This window comes from Corvus cornix, chromosome 6 (assembly GCF_000738735.6).
Source record: "Corvus cornix cornix isolate S_Up_H32 chromosome 6, ASM73873v5, whole genome shotgun sequence".
NCBI lineage: Eukaryota > Metazoa > Chordata > Aves > Passeriformes > Corvidae > Corvus > Corvus cornix.
This window is the reverse complement of record NC_046336.1, coordinates 13,868,398-13,892,295: the sequence shown is the minus strand read 5'-3', so window position 1 is coordinate 13,892,295 and position 23,898 is coordinate 13,868,398. Positions and strand designations below refer to the sequence as shown.

The 23,898-nt window shown below is 42.4% G+C and overlaps 1 protein-coding gene across 7 annotated transcripts in view; it reads right to left on the bottom strand.

The window, feature by feature from the left end:
• The window catches only part of LCOR (ligand dependent nuclear receptor corepressor), an 84,859-nt gene that overhangs the window by 5,986 nt on the left and 54,975 nt on the right, over positions 1-23,898 (bottom strand). Inside the window, exon 7 of one of the 7 annotated variants that reach the window (XM_039554000.1) lies at positions 3,662-3,953. The exons of 5 other annotated variants lie outside the window; for them this stretch is intronic. In XM_039554000.1, coding sequence (XP_039409934.1) covers positions 3,923-3,953 — 31 coding nt within the window. In that variant the 3' untranslated portion in view covers positions 3,662-3,922. Of the gene's footprint in view, positions 1-3,661; positions 3,954-13,127; positions 22,661-23,898 lie in introns of those variants that run through there. One more of the 7 variants, XM_039553999.1, reaches the window with a different exon arrangement.

Sequence of the window (23,898 nt, the reverse complement as noted above, 5' to 3'; positions counted from 1 at the left end):
GGGGAAAAGCAGCTTCATCTGGAGTGGGTTTTCCCTCTCCATACTGCCAGGCACAGGGCTCAACAGGTGGATGAGGAGGAAGAGCTCCAGCTTGGAGGAGCCATCAGCACAGAAATGGAGAAGGGAAAGCCAGTGGCTGGAGCCAGCCGTGCCCAGTGGCATCAGGCATGCCAGGGCCAGCCCTGGGCAGCCCTCACCTGCTCCTTACTTACTGCTTGCTGGCTGCTTTCTTTGAACTGACACACACTGGGCAGGCACCTCCAGTGACCTGATTCCCTGGGCTGGTGGGCAGGGAGAGACACCTGGGGCCACTTCAGGCTCACGGCTGACCAGGTCTCCTCTTTGCCCAGAAATGCCAGGCTGCAGCCAAGCCTGTCCTGAGCAGCTGCTACCCAGCCCTTTGCTTTCCATTTCGCTCAGGCATAATGTGTTTTACACGTAATGAGGCTTTGCCTCTCAAGCCCACCCTCTCAGTTTCCTTAGAGGCTTCTTAGGCAGGGTTTTCCTAAAACCACCTGAAAAGGCTGAGCAAGCTCAGCTTGCCAAATGTGTGCTGGCACCTCCAGAACATCTTCCCCGGGTTAGCAATAAACAACGTACCTTGAGACTGCTTTACTACACCCAGGTGAGAAAAACTCCCGCCAGCAACCGTCTCAACTGGTCCTACCTGACGCTGCGATGGCTTTCAATTTGCAACGCCTGGGATTAGTTTAAATAAAAATACCCAGGTACAACCTGGCCCCTCTCCAGAGCCCTGCACGGGAAGGGTTATGTCAGCCAGGATCTCTTACATGGCCCAGCTCCTCCCCTCGCTCTGCTGAATAACAAAAGGGGATAAAAAACCTTTCAACCCCCTGGGCTTGGAGCAGGGGGCTTTTTGAAGAGGCAGAGCTCAGTGTAATTTTTTTTCCACCTTTGCAAAGAGGGCAGTGACTCCCCTTACCTACTTACAAGCCCAGCTCTGAAGAGCAGCAGCCATCTTCCCCAGGGAAGACTGAATTTATAACAACAGCAGCAGAGTTGGGGCCCTGCCCTGGCCTCCCCACTGCCATGCTCCCTGGGCAGCTGTGGGAAGGGGTTATGGTGGCAACACATCCAACTCACTCCTTGTTGGGGCACCCTCAGGTGCTACACTCGATGGTTGTGAAGGAAGAATCCATGGCATAGGTGAAGTGGTTGCCCAGGTGGGTGGCAAGAAAGGAATGGCTGGGTGACGTCTGGTGAGGAAGAGGTTGCAAGCCTGGTCTGGCAGAAGGGACCAAAGTGGCTGGGCATTGTCCTTTCTTGCCTTGCAGCCATGATGCCAAACACAGCCAGCTGCAGGTCACACCTGCTTTGCACGGGCGTGTGGGACTGGAAAGGGCTCATGTCCAGCTCGTATGGCAGAGAGGACCTGGGCTCCCTGATCCTGAAGGTTCCAGTGGCATTTTTGCTTTGTCTTTCACCTAGTTTCTTCCTCTGAAGTGTGACCGAGGCCTTTGTGCTCATTGTCACCTTATTTGCCCTACTGTACTCCAAGGAGACAATCAGAGATACACAGAGCTTGTCAAGCTGTAAATTTAAAAAACAGAGATAAATATTCTTCCTGCTCGATAAAGGAAATAAATCCATTCAGTTTTGATGCCCTTTCTGCTTAGAAGACCCATCTCTCACACTGTGACACAGTTCAGTTGGCACATTGCATTCAGGGTCCTCTGGTGTTACGCCACTTCAGCTGAAAGATAGGAGGCCACTTCTCACCTTGAGCTCATCTGCTCCTTCCCCAGTTCACCCCTGTCAGGGCACTGCAGGCAGCATCGCCTTTTTCTGGGTGTCTAAGGATAACCTTGGGGCAGAGCTTTCCCTGCCACCTGCTCAGGCTCAGGCTCTGAGCGTGGCTGGGTTTCAGCTCTGTCCTTCCTCTCCCTGTGCCTCCAAGGGTGCCTCTCCATCCCCAGATCTCCCAGACACAGTTCTGTGCTCCCTGGGGCCTGCTAATCTGTGAGCCTTGGTACCTATCCAGCATTTCCCACTATTTGTGTCTGTTCTGGCTATCACTATTAAATAAAACATGCCCATGGGCATTCTCTTGTGAAGCAACCGATGGACGCAGGATTGCCCACATGCTCCCTACTCGAGGCAGTTTTGGAGAAGAGCTTGTTTCCAGCTCATATATAAGAGTAGACTTACATCCAGTGCCCCACATTTTCAGGCAGAGTTGCTTATGGACAGTACAAACTGTTGCAGAGAAGCTATTTTTTTTTATGTGGCTTATCAGAATAGAGGAGAGGTGAGCTGACTGCAGAGCTGAAGTGTTTTCCCAGGGAAAGGTGCCGGGTGCAAACAAATTCCTCAGCCCAGCAAAAGCACAGTGGGAGCTGAAGACTGACTGGTAAACACAGAGGAAGGGAGTTGGGAACATGGTTTTAAACACGAGGAAAAATTATTCTCAAGAGGCAGCCAGTCCTGCCTCTGAACAGGCAGGCAGGCAGAGTCCTGCCTTTTGGGAGACACAGGCCAGCCCCACAGAAGCTGCTGGGCTGGAGAGACCAGAGAGGGTGTCCAGGACTGCCCATCCCACCTACAGCCTTCTATTTGGTGCCTGTACTCCTTCCCATAGGGCTTGGCCCAGGGTTCTCTTAGGTTTGGGTGTGCCTGAGGAATGAACCATCTCTCAAGGGCTGGAAAAGCCACGAGCCTAAAGGAGATTCACCACCAGTGAGAGGCAACTATCTGGGGACCCTCTATGCCTCTAGCCAAGCTGGAAGTGCAGTCACAAACCTGTATGGAGTGCCCAGAAGGATTCACTGCAATGGGGAAGACAGCCCACCTGAGAGTGAGCTTTCCTGCAGAGCCTGGGAGATGGCAGGTCTGCCCTTTCTGCCCGCCAGCCTCAAATGCTGCCTACACAAGGCTGTGGCTGCCAGATCTCCTCTGTTCCTGTGCCCCAGTACCTTCCTCCCAGCCCCACTGCACACATTGCCCTGGGCCAGCAGAAGACAACCCCACTGTCCCAAGTGAATCTTATCACCAGAGCCCCTCATTACCTCCCAGCCCTTCTACATTTCCCAGGGCAGCCCTGTTCTCTTCCCCTTTCCTGCCTGCCACAGAAGGTGTCAGAGGCATCAAGGGGCAGGAGCTGTCAGAGGCACAAGCGGAGCTGTTGCTATGCAACCCTGGCGGTGCAGCAATTAATGCTGGGGAAAACGTGCTGTGCTCTGAAGCTATTTGCATAGCTGCGTGCTGCAATACATTTGTTTGCATTGTGCCTCTACTGTTTAGTGGAGTTTGAAGTCAACCCTCCCCCAGCTCTTGCTGGAGGGGACCTGGGGCTTCCAACAAAGGCCACACGGTTGGGGATGAAGGGGCTGGGGGAAGGCAGAGGTTTGTCAGTCCGTAACACCTACAGACTGCACAGATAGAGGATTTACAGTATGGGGAGGAAGGGCCAAGTTATCTCTGTTTCCCCTTACACAGCCTGAGGAGCTTTTCCCAGCTCCTGCAGTGGCCCCAGCCCACTGGTGGGGTTGTCGTATCTCTTCCTTCCTGTTGTACCAGGGTGATACTGTGCTTGCCCTGCTTGTGAAGGCCATAAAAAAAGAGTTTTAGGGGCAGCCAGCCTGCCTCTGGCTCTAGAGTGTATTGGGGGGGGGGGGGGCAGCAAAAGGGGAAAAAAGAAAGGCAGAAAGAAATCAGCTGGTTCATACCAACCTACCTGGGAAGCTGGTCTCCGAAAACCTGTCAATTGCCAACTGCAATCTTCTGGTTTGCCCCCCCCAAGTTTCTCACTATTGAACATGAAGCCTGTAACCTTTTTGGGTTTCTTTTTTTAGCCCTTGAACATTGGTTTGATTGATTATAAGTTTACAGGTATGTTTTGTACCTCAGAGGCACAAGAAGCAGCAGCAGAACAAAAGTTCAAGGCTAAGTGTTTCTGTTCCTTTCAGACCACTCTAAGCACCAGGATTATAGTTCTGTAAAAGAAACAAAACATAGCTATAAACTTATAAAATCCAATTCAGTATTTTTACAGGGATGACCCTTCCCCTCCCTCTCCTGCTGCCACACAGCTGACTCTGTGCCAGTCAGCAGAGAGCTGCCTTGCACCACCCAAAAACAGAGGTACCACTTGAGTACCCCACCAAGCTGGAAGGGTGTTTTGGAAACCTGACTAAAAGCAGAGATTTGAGAAAACGTGGATGACTAAGGAGAAAGACTAACTGGTGAGCAGTGCCCTCCAACAGCTGACCTCAAAGTACTGACCATGCCCACTGTGAGGCCAAGGTCTGAGGCAGCGTCCCACTGCCCTTGGGTGGCACCTCCAGCCCTGCTGGTTTCAACCACTTAATTTATTTTTCAGGGTGAGTGGAAATGCTGTTTTGAGGAGTTGCAAAGGAAGAGCAGCCTCTTAAAAGGAACTTGCTCACTGCTGGCAGTCAGGTGAGCTGACCCCAGCCCCAGGGGTGCAGTGAATCCTGCGTGCTGAGCGTGCGCTTGGAAGCGGCTGTGCTATGGGTTCCTAAGGATGGGCTTGCTTTGCCTGTGCTGCAGGGCTGCATGCAGAGGTCTCACCCAGAAGAAGGGGGAAATGGGTTCTTTGCCAGTCCCAGCTCAGCTTGCTGGAACGGCCGTGCAAAAGCAACCACGCTGGGAAAGGCACGGAACCATCTGACCGTGCTCAAACCCATCTCCACTCACAGCTGCAGCACAGACCTCGTGCCTTGAGAGGTGCAGGGCGCGCATCCTTCTGCTGGCAGAATGGATGTGGCGATCCCTTGCAGGCGTTGGGCAAATCAGCCGTGGGCACAAATAGTGTAAGCCACTGAAGCAAGATTTGCTGGAGCTCATCTTTCAAAGCCCCAATTAAAGGCTGACACTGGATGCACCAGTTTAAATGCCTGCATTTCAATCCTCAGAAATATGCCTGGCACCTAACACTCCCCACACAGATGAATGAGTCCCTTCACACCTCTGTGGGTGCTACAGTAATTCTCTCTCATTGCACTGAAAAAAAATAGAAAAGCAGTATGCAAAGAGCTGCGGCTCCACATAACAGCTAGGAAAGAGAAAAAGCACTTTCTTTCTCTAAATTAAAAGCTGAAGTTGTTCAAAGCACAGCCAAAATAACTATGGAAATATTGCTGCCAGGTTCTCAAGGCCCCTGAATTTACTCCGTCCTTGGTGACGCACATGGGGATGGACTGAGCTTGTATTTCAACGGAAAAGCAGGAAGAAAGAAGTTATAGATGGGTCTTGTTTGGCTGGGGTTTTTTGTCAGCTGCATGTATTCATCAACATATCCAGGTTGTACAATCAGCCAACTGACTGGACAAATAACAGACATCCATTATAGATTCAGACATTTAACCCTTCAGAGCAGTGTCTTTTATTTGTTTATTTATTTTTTGAACTAGTTAAACATTAAAAATCACTTCTCCCCACCTGTAACCAAATAGAAATCAAACAAACCAAAGTTAGTTTTACATTAAAAGAAAACCAATAACAGCCTCAAATAAGTTTTGCTTTTTTATATTCCTGTCATAACTTCGACTCCCACCTTGCCCAAAACCCAACAGTACTCTATAGTAGTTTATCATCACTGTGATACTTCTGATACAATATTTAATGACTAATTAAAAATTTTACAACTGAGCTATTGCTTTAAAACCAAGGGAAATTTATCACGTTAGAAATACTATTCTACACCAACTTTCAAACCCTTTCCAGAATTGTCCCTGCTAATTTTTCTAATTATCAAGATCATTTGGGATCTTCCCTTTAAGGAAAAAAAAAATTACCATGACTATTTCTTTCTGAGGCGGTACCCAGAATCTTCCCTGAGCTAGGTGCTCCAAAAGGAGAGATAGCACCAGAAGACCAGAATAGATAGAAAAACAGACAGCACCATAAGACAGATAACAAAAGCAAGCAGGGCAAAAAAAAAAAAAGTTCTTACAATGATTTTCACAGCTTTGCATGTTTTTAAAAAAGCAGCACCCAGTTAAGAGAAGGGAGAACGAACCACAGGGTAGGGAGGGATGCCCTGAGTATCTTCAACAGTCCCAGGTATGAGTTGGGAAGGCATACTGCCTCTGGACCCAAGGTGAGGCAGGTGTATGGCCTCTCCCCTGCTCTGAGTCCATCGCTGTCAGTTCCTATCTGTCCTGCAGCACACTGGGGACAAAGCCCTCCCGAACCTTCAGACATGCAACACAGGTCAGCTGGAGTCACTGCAACCGCACAGGTTCAACAAACTCCCACTGAAGGTGCAGTAAATGAGGGCTTGCGAGAAGAATAGGCTGTGCTGCGAGAAATCACACCTTCCTCTCCTAAGCTGAACATACACTGAAAGGTGGAAGAAAACCCAAATGCATTGGACACCCTCCCCTAAGACTTTTCTGGTCCCAGCTCCAACAGACAGGTTGCCATGCACAGCCACTGCCTACTCCTAGAAGTCTTCAAGGATTTCAAATTCTACAGTTATCCAGGTTGGGTTTTTTTTCCAACATGGATACGAAAAATCAAATGCAGCAGCTAGGTAGAGCGCTCTCTAGAGCTAACCACACCCAGCACAGCCTGGTAGCCAAAGCTTGGGAGGGGCCAGTGGAGACATCTGGAGAGGAGAGGGTATCCTGGGTGTAATTAACAGATGTTGGGGGATATGACCCCATTTCAGATAACCTGGAGATTCAGATAATTGGGCCTCAGATAATCAAGGCCACGTTGTTAATAGAAACAGTATCGCAACTCCTAACGGCGGCACTCCCCATGTGCTGACGCCATCCCTCCTTGCATGGAAACGCCTGGTGAAATATGAATTAGCGGTCTGATACATGTCTGTACTCTCTGTCAGCTGCTGGGCTGAGCAGCAAACCCTCTTTCTGATGCACCACTTTGGCTGGCTGCTTGGGAAATAGGTTAAGGCAGAGAAGTGGATTGCAGCCCTGGATGCCTGGGGACGAGGCTGTCTCAGAGCTGATGGGCTAGGTAAGCTCTATTTTGAAAGTGGGTTAATTTAGCTGCCATTCAACTACCATTAAATGATGTAGGTTAATTTTATAGTCAGATAACTATTAAGAAACCAAAACATAAGGCAGGAAATGTCTCTATGCATATCAGCAAGGAGAGATTTCCTCTGCGCTAATGCACACCCCTCCCCTTCAGCTCAAACCTCTCATCCTTCCATTTCTCCACATCCCTCACATCATCTTTTTTTTTTTAACCCTTGTCATTACACACTATTGTCCTTCCCCCCTCTCTTAAGAGAGCCTATTCTTCCTCTCAAAAATTCACCTTGATATCCTGGCCCACAATTATTTTTCTCCTTTGTTTATATTGTCACATATCTCAATGCTAGAGGAAGACTAACAAATCCAAACCACATCTGACCCTGCAAATGTGCACTAAAAAAGGTTCCATCTTCCCCACACGGACAATATTTGTGCTGCTATGTGGTAAACTGAAGTAGGGAACTACCCCTTGCTTAGTAAATAACATTCCATCACTACTAATACACCCAGTTTACTTTAGGGGTATTTACCATATTTAAAGCCTCCTCAGTTGGCATTTTACCTTTTATAAATGGATGCTGCAGTTGAAATGTACTTTATCTCTGTACAACTTTCCTTTCTGCGGCATAATGATAGGTATTGTTTGTTTCTTTATACTGGTGACAAAACCCATCAATTGCTGGTTTGTCATGAAAGGAAAAATAAAATGAAAAAAATTACCAACAACAGCTTATGCCTGCAAAGGAACAGACCCTTTGGAAAAAGCAGAAGTGACTCATCACTCCTCATGCAGCAAGGAAGGAGCAAGCATCACAGCCCTGCAGATCCCCCCGAGATGCCTTCACAGATTGCCTCCCTCTGACTTCTGTGCTTTCCTGGTCCCACCAGCAGGAAAATGAGTCCCTAACCTTTGCAGAGAAAGCCAAAGCCATGATGACCCATTAGCACATGCTGCCCATCAAGCAATCACAGATCTCCTCTACCGCAGACGTTTTTTATCTTATTAACAGTAAGTGCACTACGCAAACCCTGAGAGCTCACAGAAATGAACTCACACTTAACCATGCAGTTGTAACGAGACAAACAGTGCTAATGGGATGTTGGCATTTGCACTGTGTTTTTTTGACCAGAGAAATGCAGAACGGGACCATACCCAGAAATCGCAGCTAAACCACCTCTGAAAAATCCTCCTCGCAGCAACTCAGATATTCAAACGGTGACACCAGAGCCGCAACAATGCACATCATGGGAATTCTGACCCACAGAAGGCTGAGTGCCAAATCCCCTGTTGTTCTGCTGAGGCCTTGCTACTCTTCTAAACCTTGCAATGAAAGTCCTTTTTTAAACTCATGAGCTATAAAAGAACAGATGAAAAAGCCAAAACCCAAACCCCATCAATCTGCCCTTTGCCAGCACTAAGCCACTACCTTTGTCACTTTGATTTTAAGCTTTATAACTATTATTCTATTACAATATTACATTGTATTATGTAACTATTATTCCTAATTTAATAATATCATTAAATGGGTGCAAAGCATATTTCTTTTAAATCCAGAGTTATGTTATTTTTCCTTCTATCAATTAGCAATCCAGTCTACACTCAAACAAAATTAAAGGCACCAACGTAACGACAGGTATGGGCAAGGTGGCTAGAATTAAAGAGCAGACGAGCAGCACCCTTACCACACACACTTGTGTCTGTTAGAGAAAAGCCAATACAGGGCCTGAAACAGGAGCAAAAATCTACTTGTTTTTGTGCATGAGCAGCAAAGCTCACTGAATTACAGCTAGATGGACCTCTAGTGAGCAGTGAGGTCAGGCAGGTGCCACCATGGTCGGACCAGAACTTAGTTATTAACAACCACACTTCAGGTACCAAGTAAGCTTGTTTAGCTTTCACACCTTGAGCTGATGTTTGACGGATAGAAACAAGAAAGAAACTTGTATTTCTGTACAAACAGAGTATATTTGCTATGACAGCTTCTTATGCAAAACCAGAATCCTACTCAGGCTTTTCTTACAGTCTCCTTTCAAAGTCAGATAGTTTGTTTCAGACTCCTAATAACACCTCACATGCAGCTAGTTGCTTTAAAGGCCTGAAAGAAATCTGAGAAAGATACCATGTCTGATGACAGTGCACCTGAAGGCATGAAAAAACTATACTACTACCTTCACTGAAAGGGGAACGTGGTGAAAACTAGTGGATCCTCCAAGCAACCACCTCAGGCTTAGATTACAGCAAGGGACCCAGCACAAATATTGGCTGTGTGTATGAAAAACCCCTTCACATGTGCAGGGAAGCTGTTCAGCTTCTCTTGGTGTCAGGTTTTCCCTGCAGTCCCAGAGTAACTCAACAATTAGTGTCAGGGCCTTCCTCTAAAGCTCAGGGAGAAGAAAAGCACAGTCAAAGGCTTGGCTTTAAGAAAAGAAACCATAAAAGCCCCTTTCAAAGTTAGGAATGTAATTCCAAAACGAGTTAAGCAAGCCCTACACGTTATTAGCTGGGCAGGAGGGATCTGGGACATGTGACAATGGGATCTTGGTACACATCACCAAAAAAAAAAAAATTTCCAAGCCTTAGCAGGTGTAACCTATTTATCACTGTAATTTTTACAGGCAGTTTGCTGATAATTCTGTACAGACAAACCACTCCTCCTGTCAGCACACGGCTGGCTGATCTGCACCTGGAGCAGGAGCCCAGCAAAGGTAGGCAAGCAAGCTCTGGAAACCACAGCCAGGGAGACAAGGCAGGAGTCACACATGGACAGATCCACTGCAGGCTCGGGTACAGGCGACAGCTGAAGTCTCTGCCCCATCCCTCATGGCGTTAGTGTGAGGGCTGGGTAGGTTATGGTCCAGGACTCCGGTCAGCTCCTTAGGGGGATGCAGCTGTACTTCCACACAGGCAACTTTTGTATGTTCAGGCAGCAGTGCTTTTATTTCTATGCTCTGAAGTATACCTTAAGGGCTTCTAATTTTAGTTGAGCTTTTAAACAATTCCTGGAAATCTGAGCTGTAGTCATCTCATACAAAAATCTGCCTTTTAGTTAAGTGTGTAGGGAACAGACTCCTGCAGAGCTGTGAGACACCTGCAGAGGAGGAGGCAGCAAGAGAAAATTTTTAGGAGTTTTATTTCAACTGCGATCTGTAATTTTGGTATGTTCAAAGTGACCTGTAAAAACAAGATGCAATTGCTTTATGTTTCCTCTTCATGATACCAAAAGAGAGCTTTTAAAGATTGTGTTGTCTGCAATTTTCGAGTAGGTGGGTATGAAGGAACTTAATTAATTCATAATTCATAGGTGTGAAGTCATTCACATTTCTTTTGATTTTCCTACTAGACAGCTGAGAACACCTTGGATTTCAAGTAACAGAGTCTGCATCAAATGTACCAGATCACGGGAAACAGCACTCTCACAAACTGGGACCCTTCCAGCATTGTAACATCTATTAAAGTGTCTCAAGAATAACTACATTAAAAAGATCAACTTTCTCTTTAATCTCTTTTCCATCTTCATTGTATCAAAGTCCATAATCCTAGATTTGCCTTAACACTTCAAGCTCAGTTTTTTGAAATTGCTTTTCATCTGTAGCTCTGTTCCTCTGTACATGAATCATATTCCTAAACAGGTCCAAGAACCTGCTACTCACTTCCAGTTAAAACCTCCATTCAGCCAGTACCCTTGTTTAGGCATCTGCCAGAGCAGAGTTTGCAGCTTAAGAAAATAGTGATTTGCTGAAGTATATTCCTGAATCAGGATTTAAATCCTCCCCCTCCCCGAGACCCACTTTTGTCATGCCTCTAGGAAATTAGAGAGCTCAGCATGCTCAGGCAGGAAAGCCAGTGGTGATCCGTCTTACTGCAGACACCAGAGCGAGCTCTGCACTGCTGCTGTTTGACTCTGAGGAGCCACGACACAAAGGCTCAGCTTTGCTTACATGGGCAGATGAAACTGTGATGTTCAGGAATTCCCTTAATTAAACCAGCTTCACTCACAAACGTAAGTTTACTTCCAACTTTCAGATCCTTCATGCTGAGCTCAGGGAATTGCCTCCTTACAGGTTTAGTTTAAACACCAAAACTAGCAGCTGCACTGGAAGCTGAAGCTTCCTGCTCTTCCCCTCCCAGCAGCTCTCATTTCCACAGAGGAGCAATGAGCAGAGCCTCTCATTTCACATCTGAGGGAGTATCTGCATTGTAGCAAGTGACCCAGGTGGTATGTATGTGGGGTTACAGTCCACTGCTACTCCCCAAAGGATCTGTTACTTCAGAAGGTGACCAGATATGCTCCTGCAGCTTCCAAAGAGGCAGCTGCCTCTTCCAATAACAGATCGAGCAGCTCAAAACGCACCCTGAGTCCAAACAAGCTGAAGGAAATTAGCAGGTGACTTTTAAAGCTGCCTAACAGGGCTAATTGTGTTTCTTTTCTACTTTTCTAAGAGACAACAGCATGGAAGCTTCTTTCTGGGTCTGGGTGCAACATCTTGTGCAATCTTGTCATGATACAGGAAACAGCTTTAAAAGAAGAAATCAAGACTGTGTTCCTTTTAAGTTTGAACAATTTCATCTTAGCAGTGAGAAACTATCAGCAAGTCCTTCAGGAAAAGCAGAAAAACTTGGTATTTGTGATAATCGCAGGACTAAGTGTCGATTAAAAATGTTCTGGGACAAGCCTGCACAGTGTAATACATCTTAAAGAATGGCAGATGGGAATATGGTTCATCACTTTCAAAGGCTATTTTCATAGATTTGACAGATGTATTCAGATATACAGAAAAAAAAATATGATAAATGATAGTTTACTGCACAAGGCTTTCAAGCTATTTACACGTAAGAACTCACTATTCCTGAATAAGTGTAAGATGTAGTCCCTAGTTAAACCAAGTTTTTTGTTTAAGAGAGATTTGCCTGGTAAAGCTAAACCAATGACAACACCCAATTACCATTCTGCTTTTTGTTTTTAATACTAGTATTAGTATACAAGGAATACAATAATTAGTTTGTAATGTAACAGTTATTTAATGATCTTAAAAAACAAAAAAGGCACGGAAAAATGCAAACCCTAAATTACCTACTTTTCAATACCATATGCTAAGAAAGGTAATTTCTCAGGAGAAAAGAAACCTGGGCTAGATATTGTGCAGCATTATGAATTTTCCTAAAGCTAGGAAATCCCTATGCATCACTCTCAAAATCATCCCAGAACTGAACACAAAGGTTAGCAGAAATGCCTAAACTCACGTGGGTTCCATTACACACCACTTACTGTAACCTACTTTTTAGTATTCAGCATTTCAGTATCAATAATGCATAACATCAAAAGTAGTTCAACCCAAAGTACAATCATGAGAAAGTAAACATGGATCTTGGAGAAGGGCCAGCTGCAGTGTGGTGTCACTGCTGGATTTGCCTTGTGCCCCTGTGCAGGGGGACAAAAAGATGGAGTAGCTGGAGCTTTCCCTGTGCTAATGGGGAGCTGGGGACCTGCCCCCTCTGCAGAAGAAGAGCAGAGAAAGCAAAGCTGCAGAGAAAAAAGCATCACCAGTGCCCTGGTGAGCAGCTAAGCAAGGTGCCTGTGCCTGATGACGTGTGCTCCAGTACACAGCCCCGCTGCCCAAACCGGCGCTCTGCCCGCTGTCACCCCACAGTCCAGAACCGACCCACGTGGGGCTCTGGCCACGCTTTCACTACCCCCGTGCCTACCTTGGCTCATTACTAAGTGCTCAGTGAACATCACTACATCACCCATCACCTTTTATTTTCCCTCCTGAGAGACTGTTTGTTCTTCACTGGATAAATTATTTACCATTAAGGAAATTAAGGTGGCCAGTAGGGAAGCGCAAATTAGAGTACAGGAGCTCATGAGACTGGGCTGCTAAGAGACATTGTTTCAGCTTTCACATGTATTCCCTACCCAGCTGCTAAAGCAGCTTTATTATCGTCAATCCTATTTAGGACAAGAACCCAACAGAGTATGGAGATTCCAAAGCTCAATCCTTCAGCCAGAAATTGCTTTACCTTCTATTTTCACTTCCTCCCCTGCTTCTCCCCATTTGCAATAGTTTGCATCTCATGTCCTTAGGGCTACTAGTACAGGCATTTAGAAAGCACATTAGAAACAACAGAATAGGAATCCCTTGAAGTTTTTCACAACAAAATTTATTAGAAGAATAGTGGTTTTGAAAAGTCTAGCATCCAGTGAAAACTACCATACACAACGTTACAGCTGGGAATGTGTTTCCAAAATGACATGGTCAAATAATACAATGGAGCCATTAAATCTTACACATGCACAACAAGAGAATTAGCGCTTTGACATACAATGCAAAAAATAAATGGACCACATGAAATAAAAATTTAAAAGTACTTATCACATACATTAAGACACAGCTTATTTAGTCCAGTCAAAAAATCAGAACTGCATTAAAAAAATTAATGTAGTGCAATCAAACCAAAAACCTTAATTTGTGATCATAAGTGCTCTACTACATAAAACATTGATCATAGCAAGGAACAAAAAAATTCAAATCACACAGTACAAAAAAATCTGTAAATAAATATAAACTACAGTACAAGAGAAATATTAAATTATACAATTCCGTCAAACTGTAAACAGTATATTGAAATGAGGTCCATAAGAGTAAAGGGGGGGTTCCTGTTTTTTTTTCCCATGACACTTGAACTTCTAGAGGTCAGAGAGAAATGCCATTTTCCATACTCTTCAAAGACTATGGGTTACATAAATAGAAAGAGAAGACTTTTTAGATGTAAAGTGTCAAATAATAAAGCAGAGGTGTTGCTGACTTGCGACTGCCAACGGATCACCATGAAGGCAGAACAGCAGATTTTAGTTTCAGGCTTGGCCTCCAGGTGAGCGCAGCACAGAGGCCTGGCACTGCAGGTGTTCGGTGAATAGCGCTCGGCCTTAGAAAGGAGGCACCTCGTGAGGTCTGGTCCTACCCAGGAGGTGGAAGTGATTATGGACAGCCTGGACCTCTGCTGATTATCTGACAGGTTTACACGCTTGTCATACAAACACCAACTTTGGCAGAACAATTACTAATAAACTCAAAGCACTCCCGGCCCATTGGTTTCCATCACAGTGGCCAGTGCACAGAATTCTCTAAGGACATTGCATAACTAGAGTGTAGAGGTCAGACAGCCAAGGACCCGTGCTTGAGGTTAGAAGTAGTTATGGTGAGAGAGAAGCAAGAGCCACGTTAAGAAGCTGCCTCTGCTGTTCACAGAAGCAGCTGGGAATGTATTTCATTTTTAGCTGCGCTGGCTAGTAGTGGCATTTTAAAATATATAAGTTTAAGATAACATATATACTATATATGTATATAATATAATACATATTATATAATATACATAGGAATTTCTTACAATACATACCAGGAACCCCCACGCGATCTGCTCAGTAGTAATAACTGAATATACAGAATGCCACTATAAGTGTCTGAGGCACTGTGTGCTGGAGAGTAAATATGCAGCTTTAAAATCCGTTTGGCTGAGTTATACCTGGATACCTGAACTGAGTTTTAAGTTGACATTCATCAAGGATGTGCTATCAGCACGTCAAAAGAAAAGCAAAACAAAAATACAAGTCACTGCTAGGTTTAAGAAGAGAGTACAAGTACCTGAATTGAGTGAGGATAGTGTGTAAACTGTCCCTGAGGGTTTTTAAACAGTGTGTGTACAAGTTGGATTCCTAAGAACATTAGTTTAAACTTACACTGCGGACTGATAAAATACCAATGTCTGACAATTTAACAAGTGGAGGTTAAAAAGAGTTATGAGCAAACACTCAAAACATTTTATACATTTTAAAGCAGCAGTAAGCTGCTGTAAGCATACATCCCATCAGTACAAGCAACACGTGGGACTCAGATAAAGGTTTCTATTTGCAAAAAGCCCATCATATATCAATAAGTAAAGAATATTCACCTGCTAAATTAGAATGCACCTAGTTACAGACTAGCAATTCAAGATTAATTTTTTAATCAAATACTTTGCTATACTTTGCTATTACATACTAAAATTCCTTAAGATCACTAATGCTGGTATTCTAATCTATTTTTTTTTTAATGTTCCCCCTTCATTTAAGAAATATACCATTCCACAACTTAAACATTAAGATCCATTTTCAGTCCTCAGATGTAAAAAGCATGTCAATGAGTTAATATTAAAAATTTACACGGTAAAAAGGCTTGAATTTCAGCCAGAGATTCTAAATACTACTCATTCCCTGAAGGCATAAGGGAGAAAGAATCCCTACCCATTTTTCTTGTGATATAGTTTTCAAACTGAACATTAAAGAATGGTCCAAAATGTTTATTTCTTCAGTTTGGGAAATTTCCCTTCCCTACCCTTCATCCCAGATTCCAAATGTCAAGCTCTGAAATGGCCTATTGAAATGATTAATTAAAAATACCAGGCATGTATATATACATCCCCTGCCTGAACTTCAGAATATTTTGTTGTACTAGTCTTTAAAAGACAGATTAATATACCAAGAGACCTTGTGATCTGACCTGAAAAGCTGTTAATGATCCTAGATTGTACATTTAAAGTATCTCATAACCTGAAGACCAGATTTAGTTAAGACTCTGGCATTGTAACAGAAAAAGTGCTGCAGTTATTTATCCCTTTTCTGGTACTTTAGAATAGGTCAGACAAGTGCTTTTTATAGTGACAGTAAAAGTTTACATGCTTTCACGCAGGCATAAAAAGTATTATCCGCAAAAATATTTGAGAAATGTAGCACCAAGTAATTGATAAACTGTTTAAGTAGCTGTAGTAGTATCCTCATTTCTGAGTAGGAAAAAAATATTAAGATAAACTGTACTAGGTGATGATGAGAGAAATTGTTTTTGATATTAACTTTTCCTGCTCCAGTCAGAATGAAGCCTTTGTCCTAATCCCTGCTCCATAAGGTAGAGTTATCATCTTGAGTCCTCCTAAATTATACTTACCAATTCAGTAGAGACAACCACAGGGGCATGGGTGGGGATGTTTGTTTTTAAGAAGGTAAATTAAATGCCCTGGACAGGCTGAAAAAAGTCCTCCTTCCTAGTACGTCACCCAGGAAAACTGATTTTGCAACTGGGCTAAGAGATTTTTGTGAGGATTAGATAAAGCTCTCTTAATATCAAGGGGTTTATGACAATACCTGAATATGGGCATAATTCAGTAGGACATGAGGTCCAAAATTGCTGCTGTAATACTGGTTTAGAGACTTGGCCCCAATCAAAGAAAGAACAGGAAAGAGGGAGAGAGGTGGATGCTGGAATGCTCTAAATACTTAACAGCTTTTTCTGGTATACGTGAAGTGGATCTAGAGATCATTTTGAGTTTGTAATACCTCTCTGCCTAGTGGTCATCACAGCACACTGTGTTTATACACTGGATAATTTGAAATGAGTTACTATAGTGGCTACTTTATCTGCTACATTCATCAGAACTGCATATAATTAGCAGTGCAGATTTTCAGGTTTCTGATGGTTCCAATTACTGAATTTTCAATATAATTCAGGATCAAGTAGAAACCTTTATAGTACCAAACTAGCTCAAAACTATTTTTTACACCTTTTTTAAAACAATATTAGTCAACATTATGTACTGATGCCAAGAAAAAGCAACATTGACCTAGACTGAAATTACATTTAATTTCTGAAACATTTGTGGGAATACCTAGAAGTTTCTGATCCTCATGAAAATGAAGGAAACAACCCTTCCCATCCTACTTCTAACATTTGGCAGAGAATTTAAGCTATTTAAAATATTGTGACAAAGCTTTCAATAAGGTTAATAATTTTGCCTTCATAAGAGTTTGGACTGCAACAAGAGTATGCATTCTTACACTGAAGAGTTAAAATTTTGTCTTCACTGAAGAAAGAGGTCTTTACACTATAGATGCAGCCACACTGTTTTTGAGAAAAAAGGGAACAGCAGAGTGCTCCCTTCACTCCTTGGACACTGTGTTCTTCTCCTAAGACTCAAGACATCTTAAGAGCATTACTTGAAAGTAAACTGGAAAGAAACACATGGCAATTCCAGTTTTGCCTGTATAACAATTGTTGCAGATGATACAAAGAGCAATTCAATCAGAACTAAAAAGTTGTTTCACAAAGCTTACTCAACCCTAAAGCCCCTGAATCACTTTGCCAGCTCCCATGAATTTCCAGGGAAAGGCAATGTACTCCCGGGTGTTCATGAAAGAAATACTTAGATGCAAATGTTGGCCTGCCAAAAGACAAAGCACAGACTACTCCTTGTCTGCTCTTACCCAGTCTAAACACATGTGCAGTTACCTCCTGTGTTTAGGAATATCCTCCAGAGGTGGAAAGTTCTACAAAAAAAGGTTGTGTAGGAGTTGCAAAAGAACACAGAAGCTGAACACATTCCCTTACTAGAGGCATTATCCTATATGTACCCCTGCACCGTTAAAAATAATTTTTTCTCCAATTGCCAAAAAAGTTCAGAGTTTCACTTCAGGTCTAGCAGTAGGGTTGGTAATGCAAGCATCAAGTTACGAGTTCTGCAACAAAAAGAAAGCAAAGGCATACCTGTATTGCTTATGCAGCAACTTCTCCTGTGCAACAGGGAAAAAAATGAGAAATTCTAAAGAAAACTGTCTTGAACCTTTAGAAAAAAAATCAGGGAGTGACTGGAAAATAAATTATCTTTAGACAGAAATAAAAACAAGTCCAGAAACGTGTCCCTACAATATCTAACTGGAAACGTTCAACTCTATAGCTGTACTTAAGCATTACGGCCACAATAATGCCTACAACACTGTGGAATGAGGATCCAGCTGGCTGAAAGTGAGGTAATAGTTTGTAATAGGTCAGAGTTCTAAAAAAGCACTTTTACATCTTACAAGTCCAAATAAAAGAAAAAAAAAAAAGGACACATTTCATACATGTTGGGCTTTCTCACCAGAACTGTACGATAATTAACTCCACACCAGGACCCCTACCACACTAAGCCTTACTCATCTTCAATTATATGCTGCAGCAAAGATTTACCAAGCGACACCTAAACTTCAGTACAATATGAAACTTCGATTCTTAAAACTTTATACACACAAAATAGAAGATTACTTTTCTAGGATGGGGTAGGGAGGGGGATTCTCCTTCATGGTACTTGGACTGAAAAACTAGTTTTCAGAGACTGCCACAAATATAATTCACAGTTTCTTGCTGTCAGGCTTTTTCAGCTACATCAACGTAGTACACAACAATACTGTTAAGTCCAATAACTACATTGGATGGACATTCTCGGGAGTAAGAGAAAACTAGTGACAAAAAATACCCGAAAGGTCTCCTCCTAACAATGTCTCGATTTTTACAGGGTTGCAGTTTGTCTATGTTACACATTAATGCGATCTCAGAAGAGCAGCAGGAGAAGGGTCTAAAAATCTTTCTCCTGTCCAAGTGATCCAAGTAACATAAGCATCCACTTGCCAGAAATAAGATGAGAAACAAGGCTTTTGTTACAAAGACCGCAATGAACCACACCTTCCCACACCAAAATATGGTCAACCAGGGATTCTGGCCATGCAAACTGCTGGTCAGCAGAAAATTAAGCATGCTAATGGACAAACATTAATTCCAATCATATATTTAAAATGATCCCAAATACTACTAGTTAGCTACACTGAAAGCGCCTGCAAAAAATATGTAGTGAAAATTGAAACAAAATCTTAGTGATCACTGCAGCACTTAGAGTGATACTAGTCTTAAGTGATGAATCACCTCAGAGAAAATACGTTAGATGGGACTTTGAAACAAAAAGGTAACATTAAAAGGTGCACCTGAATATTACAGACTAAATTTACAAAACCTACAATAAGGTAAAATATATATCTTTTGAATATTCAGCAGCTTTTTTTTAAATTTGTTTTTATTTTTTGAGAGGCTCATGAAATTTTAAAAAGGGACCACTAACTAATCTCAACCATGCTTCACAAAACAATAATGGCTATTTCATATTGCAGTTACCAACGTAATGCAATTAGTGCTTAAAAAATAATCTACACTTTTTCTTTTTTTCCTTTTTAAACAGAGACCTTTGGAGGAAATATGGTTGTTCAAAAGCTTCTCGAAAAAGAAAGATTACCTGAATATTAAGTTATCACAGATCAAGTGTTGTGTTTAAAAGCTTTGCAGTTATGAGTATTACAATCTTCAGGTCTCAGGACATATAAACTGAGAAAGTTACGTGTTTGGTTTGTTGTTGGGTTTTTTTTTTTTAAATCCACTTTCTAACCAAAGCAAATAAAGAGTACTCAACTTCTCACTATCTATTTACAATTCTTAGCCTACAGTCTGAAATGACAAGACAAATTCTCTTTTAAAACTGCAGCATTAAAGGGTAGGCACACCATTCTTCTGCTGCACGATTGTCACCCACTTAAACATACACATACAAAATATTTAGGTTAGTAAAATGAGCACTCCACTTACACTACAGTGACAAGTTTTATAAAACTCAACTCATGTTGCTTAAATAAGGACAACTGCAAAAGGTTAAACCTCTCTCAACAGTAAAACTGTGTTACTTTTTTTTTTTTTTAAGCTTGCAACAAACTTTCTACCATAACCTCCAACAGCAGATGAAACCACACCTTAAACTGCGCCTTTATTGCAATCACCAGCTAAACTGGAACGTATTGCAGAGTTTATATACTGCTACTGAGCTTAAACTGCTTTAAATGCCAAGATGACAACTAGAAAGCTACAAGGAACCAGGATTTTGAGGACTAAAATATATTAAGTAAACAAAAATAAAGTATACTTGGGGCCAAATGCCCAGTCCATTTCAAGAATGAGCAGTGCATATTTAAAACAACAGCAATGGTGTGCCTAACCTTCGAAAATACGAAGTTGCTGGGGGTGGGGAGAGGCTAATAGAGTCAATTGTTCCAGAAGTCATTCAGCATCCCTAGGGCTACCTAGGCCACCCTCCCATGAACTTTGAGAAACCACTTTCACTGACATCACTTAATGCTCTCACACAAAAACTCCAATGCTTCTTTTGGTTGTGCAAATGGGGGAAAAAAATGGTAATTTCTATCTACCTTTTGCACAGATTAAGACCAAATTGCTTCTACCTGAAGAACCAGTAATTATGATTTGGTCATGTTGTGGTAAATCCAGTAAGCTCCACTTAGTTACTGACCACTCCTGCAGAAAGTATCAAAGATAAAAGTTCAGTACAAAACTTATCCTGGATCTCCAGATAATCATAACGGTATCACCATATTGAAAAAAACCCAGATTTGTGGTTTAAGGAGTGCTTTTTTTTTGTGGTGTTTAAATGCTTATTCTAGCATGTGCTAAACCACTATCAAAATAGATTAAATAAAAACAACAACAAAAAAGCAGGACTTTATAAATAAATTCCTGCTACTGGCAACTGTAATATTTAAAAAGGAAACACCCATTCATTGAGTGTTCGACCCTGACAGTATTACAGATAGATATGATGCAGAGCCTGAATTAGATCAGGCTACCAGTGTTATACTTCTTCCCTGAACATTAACAAGCTCCTTCACTAATGTGGATATTTGGGCAGACTACTGAGGTTGTAACGTTTGAGATCACCATTTTGTGGGCTATTTTTTTTCCTTTTTTTTTTTTGTTTTTGTTTTTGTTTTTGCAGTATCACAGTAGTTTGTTACGCAAATCCCCCATCCCTGGATTAGAGTCATTTAAACTAGCTGTTGGAACCACATAGTTTAGTAAACTCAGAATCAAGTCTGTAAAAAGCGTAAAGGTCACAAAGAACCATAGTTCTGGTACAATGAGGCATACCCCAATACATCATTTAGTGTACCCTGACTGCTCCTGACTGTGAGAAGCTTGTCTTCCGTGAGATAAGGCTACATCCTCAAGCAGGTGAGTCTAAATATCACCCTTCAAAAACACCAAATAAAATTACAGTGAAGGTAGTGTTATAAATAATTAACTGACATTTTCTGAAGGTAGTGTATGTAAGTTTTCCCTCCCCTCCCCTCCGGGTGAGCACTAAGCAGATAGCAAATGGTAAGTATGGTTAATTTAGAAAGAAAACAGTGGAGAGCCTACTTAGACCCAATTGATTATCTATCTAGTCGACAAATCTGGTTCAAGAGAGGTACCATTCCTAAATAATTTGATTTAGCTTAAATCTTTCAATCAACTGGATCAACAAAAATAAGAGGGGGGAAAAAAGATTTCTGAAACATTTTTGAAGAATGACAGTCTGATTTTCATTTGAAAATTGCCTGGTTTTAGGAGAGTGTCAGTTTAACAAAGTGGACTTATTATATAAAGGCAGATAAGAAAAATCCAACATCAGAAGTTCAGGCAGGCTCTACAGGCAAGATGTCCACTTCCACAGATCTGCATTCTTTGTGAGGTAACTCTCTATTACAGAGAAACATGCAAAAGGCAAAAGAAAAAAAAAAAAAGGAACAAAGAAAGAAAGAGGGCAGTGGGCAGGTGAAGGAGGGAAACTGTGCCATACCAGGCTAGAAAAATTTACAAATGTGACATTCAGAGCACATCTTTCACCTGTGTTCACATAAGTCTATGCTGAACTGCAAAGGAAAGAGCATTGCAGTAAACAGGAGACTCAGGTGCGCTCAGTGATGGTTGAACTATGCAGTAGTGCTCACCCAGTTTGCAAAGTAATTGGCACTCTACAACATCCCTATTCATCTTTCAATTCATTTGCACTTTGTGCTGCTTCTCCCTGGGGATCTAATTCAATCTTTACTGAAACATCCTGCCCCTCCGACTTCATTAATTTCATTTTTTTCTTTGGAGGGTTTTTCAAAGTGCCCAGCCTCTCTTTAACTTTGTACTCCAGTGTACTGTGGGGGATCCCATAAATACTCTGAGCTTTGGAAACACTCATTTTCCCGCTCATAACCACAGAGATTGCTTCCTCCAGTATCTCGCTGTTGTACTGTCTGTATCTCCCTCTTTTCTTCCTAGGTTGCTTGGAGCCAGGATCTCCCTCTTGATCGGAGGTGGGATATGGCTGTCCAGAGGTAGACTGCTCAGCATCTGAGCCCCAGGAATCTGGTCCAGCATCCAGCAAACTTCTCCTATTTTGTTTTGGAAGGATAGCCCTTAACTTTTTGCTAAGCGCGCTCTCCGTTTGTGAACCCATTACCAAAGAGCTATAGCTGTACTGGTCACCAGTGCGGGACTCCCATGAAAGGTCCATGCCTCGAACTTGTGGTATCTTTAAATCCACAGGAGATGAATGGCTCACGTCCTTTTTCCCATCCTGTTTAGTTTGAAGTGCCATTTTTTGAAAGGCAGAGTTTTCTGTAAGAAAAGGAAGGTCACTGATGTTGCTGAGTGCACCATTTCCCCTGAATTTCATGCGGCTGAAATTGAATTCGTAGTGTGGTTTTGCCCAAGAAGCCTCCCTGGATAATATTAAGTGCTGTCCATGATTCTGTAGTCCAGATGGCCCATGGCTGGCAGCCGTAGAAAACTGGTTTCTGCTCAGCAGTTCTTCACTAATCTGGAGTGATCGAGCCAGTGGTACTTTAAGAGATGTGGAGTGGCCATAACCTTCCCTGGTTCCATCCTGCAAGCTTCTTGGAGGTACCCCATCACCACTCTGTAGTCCCTCCGGATGGTGCTGGCTGGGTCTCCCAGGTCGCCTAATTGGATGGAAGGAAACTGATGTGAGCAGGACTTGCACAGGTAGGGAGGGATGGGTGAGGGGGCCACTCCTTTATTAGAAGGCCTTGCTTGGGTAACATCACTTTTTGTGTTATTTATTTTTCTCTAAATTTTTTTTTTATTATTTTAATTTTTTTTTTTTAAGTCTCAGCATCAGTCAGTTTTAAAACTTGTTCACAAAAAAAGAGAAGCTTTTTGGGCAAAGAAAAATGAAACCTGTTGGCTGGTCTCTGGTTGGGTTCACAAATTCTCGGAGTAGAAAAGACTTCGCGCAAGCGTCTGAAAATAGCACCTTAATTACAAAGTAGTAATCAATCGCCATAGATCTACACACAACTGTGTTACTGGTGTGACGTTACCACTAAACAAGCACAGTAATAAAAGAGTAAGCCAAAGTGCAACATATTCAACATGCAAATATGACGGCCACCTGCAGGATCTATACACAGGTGGAAACCCTGGACAGTGTTTGCTTACATCATATTGAAGAACTGCTGCTCAGGATAAAAGAAAAAGCTTAGCAGGCCTCAAAGGTATTTGCCTGACTTTCATTAAGCACCAAATACGAAAGCTGGGATACTGCAGATCACAAAGAAAAACGCTGCATTACACTAGACTTACCAAACCGCTCTCTTAACAACTAATTGCATATATACACAGCCCTGAATCTCATTTGATATAAAGCATGGCTAGGAAAAGAAAGATCTAAGTTCCAACTGTCATCCAGATCAAGGGTTAGCAAAAAAAAGGCGGTATGTATTTTTACCATTTCCCTTTCATCACAAATGTTTTTTCTATGCCATAAAGTACTACTGCTGCAGAGAATCACATCTATTTTAACGCTTTGATTGCTTAGCCCCCTGTAGTTATTAAGTCACATAGGTTTCAAAATCCACCTCCAAATTTCTCCACGTTCAGCATACAAATTAACAAAGAGGATCTATTTTGATGCTCTTGGACACTATACTGGTATAAAGCCCTCTGGCTAAGTCAGTATTATTTAAGGATAGGATATATAGTACTGAAAAGCTACATTATTATTTTTAACATCACACTGGGATTTTAAAAAGTCTTTAGAGAAAAGACATCCACTGAAAGGACCTGGTATGTAACATACACAATGCTTGATACACATGCTGTTTACTTCTCTCCAGGATGCAACAAGTCATAGATGTGCACAACAAGAGTCAACAAGGATTCAGAACAAAATCCAGAG